We start from the raw sequence: 12,477 nt of genomic DNA on the forward strand, positions 1-12,477 counted from the left end.
AAAGCTGCTGAGGCAGGCTGTTTTAAAGGTTTGAAATGGGTGTAGCCCAAGGGGCCGTCCATAAATGACGTCACTCGAGTTTGGACTATTTTTGACCCCCCCCCCCTTCGTCACACGGCGTAACAAAAAGTCAGACCCCCCTAAAATATGACGTCACAAAGCTCTGCCCCCCCCCCCCCACAAAAAATCTGCTTTAAGCTATTATCATTGTAGTGCGTATTTTATGTGCTGCTGCACTCTGATGTTGTAGGAGTAAACATTTATTTCAAAAAGAGTATTTATTAAAAAGTCTATTTAATTAAGTAGAACGTATTCTTGGTTCTTTCGGTAAAGTCACGTAGAAGGGAAACAATAAAATAATAAAAATATAAAACAATACAATTCTCACGACGTTTCTACTGCAACACAAGCAATCATCATCAGGTGTGAAAACTACGTGACTTTACCGAAAGAACCAAGAATATGAATCCCTGCAGTCACGAAAGCTTTAAATACAAATTTAAGTTGAACGTGTTGCCTATATTTATTTAAAGTTGCGCATTTTGATGTGACGTCACATTTCTCAACCCCCACCTCCCGTCACACATCGTCACAAATGTCTGACCCCCCCTCCCCAGGTGCGTGACGTCATTTATGGATGGCCCCCAAGGGTTACAAACTACATGGGCGGGGCTAGTGATGTTAAAAGTGAGAAATTTGCATGTTAATGTAGGTTCGGAGGGGGACTTCCACACCGAGGGCGCGGATGCGGCTATTGTAATGAGAGATTAGCATGTCAACGTAAGATCGCAGAGCTGCTGCCACATCGAGGACGTGAGCGAAAGTGGCTTTGTTAGTGTGAGACATTTAACCTGATAAAGTAAAATCAGAGTCGAAAATAACAACATCAGAAGGTAGGATGGAAACATCACAGTCAATTATGACTTCAACTGGTTAATAACGTCCTTCCAAATGATTGCTCAATTTGTACCCATCTTCTCGGTTGAAATTGTCTGTGTCTATATATCTGAACGGCTTCATGAACAAATCTTTGTTGATAGCCAGTGGGCTTGCAAAGTACCTTCGTCTTGGAGAAATCAATTTTGTGTGAGCCCACCGCATTAAAACAATGATCAGCCATGGCCGAGGTATTGGTCCTACCGTATTTCAGATCTGCCTTATGTTCACGAAAGACCCAATTCCTGCAGTCATGAAAGCTTTAAGTCAAGATATAACTTTTTTTAGTTTTACTCTGGAGAGGAGCGATCCCCATACGTGCATCCACATATCAAGCAAGTAGCAGCATCAGCATGCAAGATCACAGACAGCAGCATAATAAGCAGCATCATTGACACTGTGAGGGATGACGTCCGCCCCACCGCCCTCGCTGGGCAGGTGGGGTGCAATGTTTGCCCCCTCCACTCCCTCCTCCACTGCGTAGATCGGTCCCCGCTGGGCCCCCGCCGACCGGGTGATCGGCCCCCCCGTGTTAGCGCCCCCTCCGAGGGACATCGCTAAAACGCTGGCTCACCGCCGCACGGGGTTATTCCACACGCGCACACACGCTAACACTAATGCTACGGCGGCGACGAGCACGCGCGCGTGCCCCTGACGATAAATTTAACACACACGCGCGGCTGCACGGACGCGCGAGCGTCGGCGGTCGTTTATGTTTTTAATACACGCGCGCCTCACACACACTCAAATTACCAACACCACGCCGACGTTCCACCCACCCACACAGAAATCACACCGCACCCAAACTCTGTACTAAAGTTTATTAATGGCGCAAATACACACTACCTGGGGGGAATATTTTGCGAGAAGAGCTCAGCCTAACTCTGCCTACGAACCCAGTCACTCAAACGTCTTGCCACGTACCTCGAAGCTGTACTCACGGCGTCGCACGGACGCTGGGAGAGTCGGAGGGAGAAGGACGAGAGAAAACTTTACCTATCACTGCCTCGTAGCAGCACTCGCTGGCATCACACGGATGCTGCGAGCGGCACGAGGAGGGTCTTGACGGCCCGGAGGTTGAAGACAAGAGCTCTAAAATCGTCCTGGGCTACTCTTTTTATTCTCTAAACTTCAAAGGCCCAGGGTGACGTTGTACCACACAGCCAATCGTGCGCTTACCTGCGCCATCGTCCCTCTCAACCATCTCTACCGTGGCCTAAGCCCCTCATTTCAAATGCCCTGTTTGCTATAGTCCACGGCTGCGGTCGCTGGCCACCCATTGTCCCTCGTTGCCCATTGTCTGGAAGGGCGCTTGCACTTTTCTTGCCTAATATTCCAGCCTCCGTCCTTCCCCCAATGTTGTGAGTAACTCTTCTTTGGTTCTTTCGGTAAAGTCACGTAGAATGAATAAAATTGTATGGGCGCAGAAAGAAAAGGTTCCCTGGGCCAACCACAATGAGTTACTCACAATTTCGATTTAAAGCTTTCGTGACTGCAATGATTCATCTTCTTTGGTTCTTTCGGTAAAGTCACGTAGAATGAGAATAAAATAATAAATTGATAAAATAAAATAACACTACGTGGGTGCAAGTGCTGTGTGTGGGTGTGTGTTCAGTGCAGGGGCCAGGGGGGAGTTGTGGCGCTTGCGGATTTGCTTCGCGGTTGTGGCACCACAACACCAATTATCAAAATTAATAAGTAAAACTTTTTTGATTAGTAGCATAATTTTTGTCGATTTGTCTGTGTTTCTCCCTTGTGATGGGACACTGTAAGATGAACTTTGAGATTTATAATGGGCACGGGGTGACCAATAAGGTCTGAATCGGTATGTAATAAGGTAGGCACTGATAAGGGGTTGACAGATTGCCATCCTCACACACTCGCACGGCACAAACAACACACGACATCACAATCCCCACACACATCAATCACCCACACTGAGGGTATTTGATGGCATAGACAGTCCCATTTAGTGAGCTCATCCTGCAGGCGATGCTGGTTGGCTAGGTCATGGTAGCCCGCAAGCCAAGCCACTGCATGTCTAGCAGCTTTTGGGTGCGGCACGGGATTGACAAGAGGACCGATGTGGGACAGAAGCAAATGAAGATGATTCGATTTGCTGATGATTGGTACCAACGTTGCCAAGATAGGCCTCTGTGGAAGTGGAGCATGAAAGATCCTACTGGGCGAGTGGGGAGGGCAGCATGGTGGTGGTGGTCGTAATCGCGGTGATGGTCATGGTGGTCGTGGTGGTGGTGGTAGTAGTCCTGCAGATGGCTGACCCTGGTTCCTGCAGCCAGCTGTTGGCCAGTGCCTGTTCAGGTGTCAGGCGCTCGGCCGGATCCCACCTGTTGTGATGCACAGACACACGTGGAGAGGTTGAGAATGATTGAAGACTTCACGTTCATCTCCAAGTAGCTCTATAAACTTACAGAAGCAGCAGCAGTGTTCTGCGGTTGTCAATACCATCTTAGACCATCTGCTGCTGAGAAGGCCATCAGATATTCCACTTGTGCTCCCCACTGTACTACCTCGCTGAATGTTAGCCACCCGATGCTCTGCTCATTGTGAGCATCTCTCCTGTGTCTCCTGTTGCTGGAGGGCAACTGCCTCCAACTCCCCAAATGCTTCAAGTGCATCTAGCCTGGAAATGCCCAGAAGTGTCTTTCATGTACATCCTCTTACAGAGGGTGATTTTGATATTGCTGGTACCAGTTCTTGGCAAGTGAAATCAGGTTCATATTCTCCTGTACCGCATCAGTCCATCTCTTATCTATCCTTTGTTGTGCCCGGTGAGCCCGCTCTATCTGGCTAAACAATGCTGCATGGGCAGCTGGCCAAATAGATGGGAATGTTGTTGTATATGTCGGTTGTGAAAATTTTGATGAAAATTATAAAAAATTAAATGAATTTTGAGAAAATGCGTAATTATCTGAAATTATGTTTATTGATGTAATTATGCGCATAAATTATGTTAATTCGAGAGATAATCGCATTAATTTATGCGAGTGGGTGTGATTATGCTAACGCAAGCCATTATGATAATTAGGCCCCGCCTCGCTGACGAGGATCGGATTATCAATCGGGATCATGCAATTAATCATATTAAGTTATGCCAGTGTGATGCAAGCATGCAAGAGTAACTCGGCTTCGTTTCCTAGGTTCGTATTAACGCTCGGTAATACAATTATTCTTGCTTTAACATTTACTGATTGTGTATTAGTGTGTTTATGTCAGGTCTCCAAATTCGAATCTCAACGCAGAATATAGTTCTTATAAATAAGATTATGCATGAACTCAGGAAGAAACCCCCAGACACTTCTGTGCTAAGCAATTTTATTCTAAACAAAACCTTAACTTTGTGATATGCAAACTTTCAAGCTTGGAATAATCAACACAGTATCACACAGTAAACATCAACGATTGCGTTGTTTCACTTTGGCAACTGTACATATGATTAATTCCACCGCGTAATGCGAGCTCAATTGTTGATAGGGAGAGTCTTTAAAACATGCATGCACGCTATTCTAAACAAAAACCTTAATACTATAATATGAATTATTATACTTGAAATTGCCAACACAGTACTACAGGTGATGTTCATTTCATTGATCCATCTCAACCCTCAATAATCACGTTGTTGATTGGGTAACGGAACCATCGATTACTTCCTCTGAGTACCACGAGCATACGGAAAATATGAATAAAAAGTCCTTAAAAATGCATCCGACGATATTCATGCGAAAAGCAATCAAAACAATTATTATTCCCAAAGGCACAAATATACGACAATAGATTCATCGGCAAGATTATATCATTAGTGAAATGTCTTGGAGTAAGGGCGGGCTACGGTGTGCGTGCTCCCCCACTAGCGATCCTTATCTTGGGCGAAACTTTAATCAATTTGTGGGCAAGATCGCCTGATAAAGAAACCGGTTTAACACGATATTCTCCCCGTGAGCGGAGAGCTTCGTGGCGAAGGTTTCAAGGGTTTAATTTATATTGATTAATCTATTGGTAATTTATGCGATTGGAAGTACAAATTACAAAGAAAAATATTAATGCACTTAACACGACGTATTCTCATCACTCGGTGAGCCGCAATGCCTTCGCGGCCACTGATTGTTCACGTACTTGATGATTAGGCTTCTCGTTAATGATTCGTGTATATGTTGAGTGATATGGATTGGGTCGAGTGGGCCAGTGTTCGGAATCAATTCTTTGCGTCAAGCAGACACCAGGTGATGTGGTGGCAGTGTGGGGCAGAGTATCATACGCATAGTCGATTCTTCTTTCACGGCAGTCGGGTTCGGCCCACACTGGTGGACGAATTGACACGGTGCGCTGTAGGCGCGATGATCCGTCGGCAGATGGCGCTCGCAGTTCGTCCGCTTGCAGACGGGTCAGTGCTCGCCATTGGCGCGCTCTCTGGCGATGAATGATGGCTCCGTTCGTTGATGGCCGGTTTGGTCAACGTTTGACCCTTTCCGCCCTCTGGTGGCTGATGTTGGAATTCTCGTCGGCTTCGCGAGTCTGCAGCGACTCTTGAGAATCGAGGCTCAGAGCGGAGTGTTTTTCGAGCGATACTTCTTCTGATGGTGTTGTTCTCGCACGGCATTGCATGTCGCTAAGTAGCGAGTCTCGCCATTCTGGCGAGTTGTAGAGTCTTCTTCTGCGTCGGTGGTGCTGATCTTCTGATGGCCGTCGTCTTCTCCGCTGGTTGCCGAGATGATTTCAATGCTCGCGGGCCTCTCTTTTATGTCAAAATTTCTCCTTCTGGCTCCAAAGGGGCGGAGCTCCTTTTGATCTAGCTGTGTATCGTGGGGTTGGGATGTGTGTGTTGTTGTATATGTCGGTTATGAAAATTTGATGAAAATAATAAAAATTAAATGAATTTTGGAAAAATGTGTAATTATCCTAAATTACGTTAATTGGTGTAATTATGCGTATAAATTATGCTAATTCGAGATATAATCATATTAAATTTCAATTTAAAGCTTTCGTGACTGCAATGATTCATATTCTTTGGTTCTTTCGGTAAAGTCACGTGAACTTTACCGAAAGAACCAAAGAAGATAATCATATTAATTTATGTGAGTGGGTGTGGTTATGCTAATGCGAGCAGTTGTGTTAATTAGGACCTGCCTCGCTGACGAGGGTTGGATTATCAATCGGGATCATGCAATTGATCGTATTAAGTTATGCCAGTGTGATGTAAGTATGCCAGAGTAAGCTCCGCTTCGTTGTTTAATTTCGTATTAAAGCTGGGCAATACAATTATTCTCGCTTTAACATTTACTGAGTGTGTTATGTTAGGTCTCCAAATTCAGATCTAAATGCAAAATAAATTTCAGGAAAGAACACGCAACCACTTCTGCGTTAATCAATTTTATTTTCTAACTAAACCTTAATTCTAATATAATATGCGAACTCTCAATCTTGGAATTTCAACACAGTATCAACACAGTATCATCAACGACTGCGTTGTTTCACTTTGACAACGGCACATGTGATTCATTCCACCGCGTAACGCGAGCTCAGTTGGTGAGAGTCGTTAAAAACATGCATACGCTATTCTAAACAAAAACCTTAACTTTATAATATGCAAATTCGTATACTTGAAAATTGCCCACACAGTACCATTCATTCATAGACCTTCAAGGCAATTCTTATCACGCTGTTTCACTTTGGGTATCAGAGCAATTCATTCTTATGCAGTGTAACACGAGCACGTGCGGCAATTATGAACGAAAGGTCCTTAAAATTATGCGACAATATTCATACGAAAAAGCAATCAAAACAGTTATTCCCAAAGGCACAAATATATCAATAGATCCATCGGCAAGATTATATGATTACAGAAATGGCTTGGAGTGAGGGTGTGCGATGGGGTGCGTGCTCTCCTCCGAGATCCTTATCTTGGGCCAACTTTTAAATGTGGACCAGATCACCTGATAAGGAAGCCGGTTGGATACGCTATTCCCCCCGTGAGCATAGCTCCGTGGCGAAGGTGTCAAGGATTAATTCGTATTGATGGATCTGTTGGTAATTTATGCGATTAGAAGTACAACCCAAAACAAAAGAATAAAGGAGGAAAAATTATTACTGTACTTTTAAACGACGGATGGTTATCACTTGGTCTGTCGCAATGCTTTTACAGCCACTGATGGTTCACGTCTTGAGGATTAGGCTTTTGTTAATGACTCGTGTATATTTTGAGTGATATGGATTGTGTTGAGTAGGCCAGTGTTCGGAATTAATTATTTATGTCAAGCTGTCGTGTGGTGGGGGCAGTGTGCATCATACGTATGGTTGACTTTTCTTTCACAGCAGTTGGTTCGGGCCACACTGGTTGGTGAGGTGGCACGGTGCTGTAGGTGCAGTGGCCCGTCGGTAGATGGCGATCACAGCTCGCTCGTAGCAGCTGTTTCGGTGCTCATCCTTGTCGCCCTCTCCGTCGGTAAATGGCGCTGTAGGTGCGGTGGTATGCCGTCGGCGCTCTCTGGTGGCTGATGCTGGGATTCTCATCAGCTTCTTCTGATGATGTTGAATTCGCACGACGTAGCTAAGTAGCGAGTCTCGCCATTCTGGCGAGTTGTAGAAACTTCTGTGTCGGTGGTGGTTGATCTTCTGATGGTTGATCTTCTTCTGCAGGGATGAGTTGAGCTGGTCCACTGGTCGCTGAGCTTGTCCGCTGGCTGATGAGTTGATTCCAATGCTGGAGCGTCTTACTTTTATGTCAAAATCTCTCCCCTTGGCTCCTCCTTACAAGGCGGAGCTCCTTTTGATTTAGCTGTGTGTCGTGGTCTGGAGTGTGTGTGTCTGTAAGCTTGATCATTCATAGAATTTTATTGTCCGATATCCTGAGCCAAGAGATAGCCTCTCGGTTGTTAGAATTTTGTACTCCTTGGTGTTTGCAAGGTTATATAAACGGAATATAGTTTAAGGTGAACCACGATAGCATTAATGTTCTGTGTGATATTACGTATTAATATTATTTTACTTTAACTTAAGACTTGCTCGCCTGGATTTTGCTGACGCACGCTGCGCATTCTAAGAAATTTCCCCTCCCCGCTTGTGCGGGGTGTGCCATTTGTCTGGCGTGTGGTGGGGGGGAAGCGTTGTTTATTGGGTCATAGCTCTCCCGTGAATGCAGATGGCCTGCGATAATTCCTTGTCTTCTGGTGTTATCTTTGCTCTCTCATGCTGTAGGAAGACAAAGGCGGCCGCAGGCTCTTTGGAACACAGTTTATCCTGGTTTCGTAAGCTTGAACCGTTTGATTCATCCCTTCTGTATAACCCTGGGTTTAATACTGCATCATCATTATTGTTAATGCTCCCCAGGATTTGTGATTTAACATTGTATTAACTTGCTCTCTGTCTGTACCCGGTTGGGTCTGTGCTGTTATGTCATCATTTACTTTATTTTATTTTTGATGTCCTGAGGTTAGAGAATTCGCTTTGACTTAGGCATAACTCGGACTGCCAGGATTATTTCTGACGCTTCGGTCAAGTTGTGTAGAAATTATTTAAAGGTGAAAATGACATTTAGTATTGAATTAATAACTGGGTAATGGTTCATTGATGTAGCTTGTGGCCTGGTTTTTTTAAAATTGGAGTGTGAGGATCGATAATTTTAGATTATTCCTGTTGTTGAATTTTGAACTTTAACATTACTTTAATAGCAATGAAGGGGAAAATGGTTCAGCTGTTGGCGTCATTTTGTCTGCGCTGACGAAGGGGGGGGGGGGTCCTGGGGGTCTGGAATTTCCCGTTACCTCTTGGCGACCCCAGAGTTTATGCGTAACATCAATTTGATGGTTGTTTGCGAAATCATCCCCTGGCAATCTGGCGATTCCACTGATAGCCGCTAACCTTTCCTGGCCCCAGAGTTTATAATTTATTGATTTGTATTGTTTTTTTTTTACGATTTCCATCTGTGGTTTGCTGTGCTCTGGTATTGCGTGTTTTGATTCATTATTTCTGTTAAAATATATATCGGCAAATATTCTTATTGATATTAATTGTGGGAAAAGGGCCATATACAACAATGTCCGTGGGTGTGTATGTGTGTGTCATTTATGGCATGGTTCTGTTCGTTGCCTTCCTCAAGCCATAAACCATCAGAAGAAACAGATGCTCCAGATTGCCCCGAAGGCATCCCTTTGTCTGCGTTATACAATCTGGGGGGAGGAGCGAGCCTTCCGTCCGATCGAGCCCTCGTTCCTCGACGCCCACATTTCTCAACGCACCAAGGGTGGGTTGAGGCTTTTAAAGTTTTACATTTATTTTATCGATTTAAAGCTTTCGTGACTGCAAGGATTCATCTTCTTTGGTTCTTTCGGTAAAGTCACGTAGAATGAGAATAAAATAATAAAATAATAAAATAAAATAGCACAATAAAATTCTCACGACGTTTCGGCCACAACACAAGTGGCCTTCTTCAGGTGAAAGGAACAAACCCTCAACTTCAGCACCACGGACAGCTACGAGCCCCGTTCAGATGGACGAGTCCATCCATGGTCGGAACGGAGGAGGGAGGAGAGAGACAGCTGCGAGGCGCTGTTATACTCCATGTTGTAAAACATACCATTAACCGTGATGTGAGAGGTATTAAGAGTCAATACCAGCAGAAGAACTGCGGTCTGAAGGTCCTCGTAAAATACAATTAATTAAGAACCGAAATGGGATAAAACATCTTTCCAATGGTTACTAAGCCAGAATCCATCTTCTCGGTTGAAATTGTCTCTGTGCTTGTATATGTGGATGGCCTCATGAACGAATCTCTCATAGTAGCCTTGTTGGTTTGCAAAGAACCTCCGTCTTGGCGAAGTCAATGTCATGTGACCCCACTGAATTACAACAGTGATCTGCCACGGCAGAGGAGTTCGTTCTGCCGTGTTTCAAGTCTGCTTTAATTAATGCTGTTGAATCAGAGATGATTTTGTTCGTTTTGGTAACCAGGCTGTTGGTGGGATCTCTTTTTATTTTTGTATAGCTGCCATCGTTGAGTAGTTCTTGAATTTTGTTGTTATATTCTGTTTTGTCCATGATGACAGTGGCATTGCCCTTGTCGGCTGAGAGGACGACAATTTCATCTCTCTTTTTTTATTGAGATAATTCAAAGCGTTCATCTTTGCTGATGTTGATAGGTGGCAACTTAGCGTTTTTGAGGGTTGCAGCGATTTCAGATCTTGCTACACCTGCAGAGATGTGACTCAAGCCCTTGAGTGCAACGTCGACATGGGCAATGATATCATTAACCGGTATGTGTCTCGGTGTGACAGCAAAGTTTAGATCTTTAGCTAAAACGGATTTCAGGCCATCAGGATTGGAACTGTTACTGCGATTAATTACGACTTTGTTAACGTCTATCTTTTCGGTGTGTGGATCCGATTTTTTTGTTGGAGAGGTGATTGAATTTGGAAATCAAATTGTCCCTACATTTGGTCGACATAGTGGCAGCAAATATGACTACCTCTTCGGCTGCCTTGTTCACCACCATCCATCCCAGAAGAACTCCCTCATAAAGACTCTATACAATAGAGCCCAATGCATTTCCGACCAGGAACACATTACCAGTGAACTCAAGCACGTACACCAGGCTCTCAGGGCTAATGGTTACTCCGACTACACAATCCGCAAAGCCATCACTCCAGTCATGAAGAAGGATCCTCTTGTGGAGCCACTCAAAACCATCACCTTACCCTACATTGCAGGGGTCACTAAAAAATCTCCAAAATCCTGAATAAACCCAAGATCCAGGTCTGATTCAACACAGTACATAAAATCCGTGATCTGGTTCCATCTGTAAAAGATGCTGTTCCAGACATACAGTACCCGGGCGTTTACAAACTAAAGTGCCTCTGTGGTAGTAGCTACATTGGAGAAACCAAACGACATATCTCGGACCGCATCCGCGAACATAAAGCAGACGTGAAACACGGTAGAACGAACTCCTCTGCCGTGGCAGATCACTGTTATAATTCAGTTGGCTCACATGACATTGACTTCTCCAAGATGGAGGTTCTTTGCAAACCAACAAGGCTACCATGAGAGATTCGTTCATGAGGCCATCCACATATACAAGCACAGAGACAATTTCAACCGAGAAGATGGATTCTGGCTTAGTAACCATTGGAAAGATGTTTTAAACCATTTCAGTTCTTAATTGTATTTTACGAGGACCTTCAGACCGCAGTTCTTCTGCTGGCATTGACTCTCTATTTTACGAGGACCTTCAGACCGCAGTTCTTCTGCTGGCATTGACTCTTAATACCTCTCACATCACGGTTAATGGTATGTTTTACAACATGGAGTATAACAGCGCCTCGCAGCTGTCTCTCTCCTCCCTCCTCCGTTCCGACCATGGATGGACTCGTCCGTCTGAACGGGGCTCGTAGCTGTCCGTGATGCTGAAGTTGAGGGTTTGTTCCTTTCACCTGAAGAAGGCCACTTGTGTCGTGGCCGAAACGTCGTGAGAATTTTATTATTTTATTCTTTTATTATTTTATTCTCATTATACGTGACTTTACCGAAAGAAACATTTTTATTTTATCATATTTTGGTACCATACCACTCGCAGTTACGATTCTGTCTGTGACTCAAGGTATTGTAGTAGTTTTCCATCGTGGTATTTGATTTTCATTTTCACGAGGAGATGATCTCGAGCGTATGTAAATTCTTATCAAGTGCTGCGGGAAGACAAAGGTGGTCGGGAGGTTCTCTTTCTCTCTCTGGTTGGCTCTCGGTTTAGCCTGCATAAATATTATTTGGGTCTGTTTCAGGGTTTATGATTTACCCCGTCATCCTGACCCTTTCCCAGGGTTATTAATTTTCGTTTCCCCATCTGTATACGGAGATTCGCGTTGTTATGATGGAGTTTTTTTTATTTTTTTGATATCCTGAGTTTAAGGTGTAAGTTCCTTGACTGTTGGAATTTGTATTCCTTGGTGTTTGCAAGGTAGGGTAACGGGCAATGTTGTATACAGGCCCCTTTTCCATCTTAATGTTAACAAGTAATTTTTCGATTTAAAGCTTTCGTGACTGCAGTAATTCATATTCTTAGTTATTCTTCCCTTCAACGTGACTTTACTGAAAGAACTAAGAATAAGTAATTTTTCAATACATATAGATACATATTTCTATTGTTTTTTTTTAATGATTAAAAACAACCCCAACCCCGGCCCTCAGCATGGCATGTGGAGGTCATGGACGGGCCATGGAATTAAATAAATAATTACTCCCAGGGTCAGAGGTCACCAACCAAGTGCTGGACAGCGAATTCCAAGGGATTGAGGTAAACACCCGAAGGTCAGGCCATTATCACAGGCTGTGTGCACGGGGGGAGGAGCTAATTTAAACAACCGCACGTCTGAACGTGAAAAGGCCGTTGACCTGAAATTAGGAATAACAACTCCCATAGCAGAAGGTGGGATGGCCTCGGTGAAAGAATAAGAGTTTTGTATATCTGTCAAGGACGCAGACTCAGCTGAACAGCATAAAGCTGCGTGGTTGACGTAAGCGGAGCCAGGGTCACCA

General features: G+C 44.3%; 1 protein-coding gene across 4 annotated transcripts in view; it reads right to left on the bottom strand.

The window, feature by feature from the left end:
- Nucleotides 1–1,743: 1,743 nt before the first annotated feature.
- Nucleotides 1,744–12,477, bottom strand: part of LOC116958350 (dual specificity tyrosine-phosphorylation-regulated kinase 4-like) — a 51,742-nt gene continuing 41,008 nt past the window's right edge. For all 4 annotated transcript variants that reach the window (XM_076058555.1, XM_032980909.2, XM_076058553.1 and 1 more), the window contains one exon: nt 1,744–3,284. Coding sequence is in view for 3 of the 4 variants with exons in the window: in XM_032980909.2 (XP_032836800.1) it covers nt 3,116–3,284 (169 nt within the window). In the remaining variant the exon portion in view is untranslated. The remainder of the gene's footprint in view (nt 3,285–12,477) is intronic.

Source organism: Petromyzon marinus (assembly GCF_048934315.1).
Source record: "Petromyzon marinus isolate PM22_M1 ecotype Great Lakes invasive population chromosome 76 unlocalized genomic scaffold, UKy_Petmar_22M1.pri1.0 chr76_unloc.3, whole genome shotgun sequence".
NCBI lineage: Eukaryota > Metazoa > Chordata > Hyperoartia > Petromyzontiformes > Petromyzontidae > Petromyzon > Petromyzon marinus.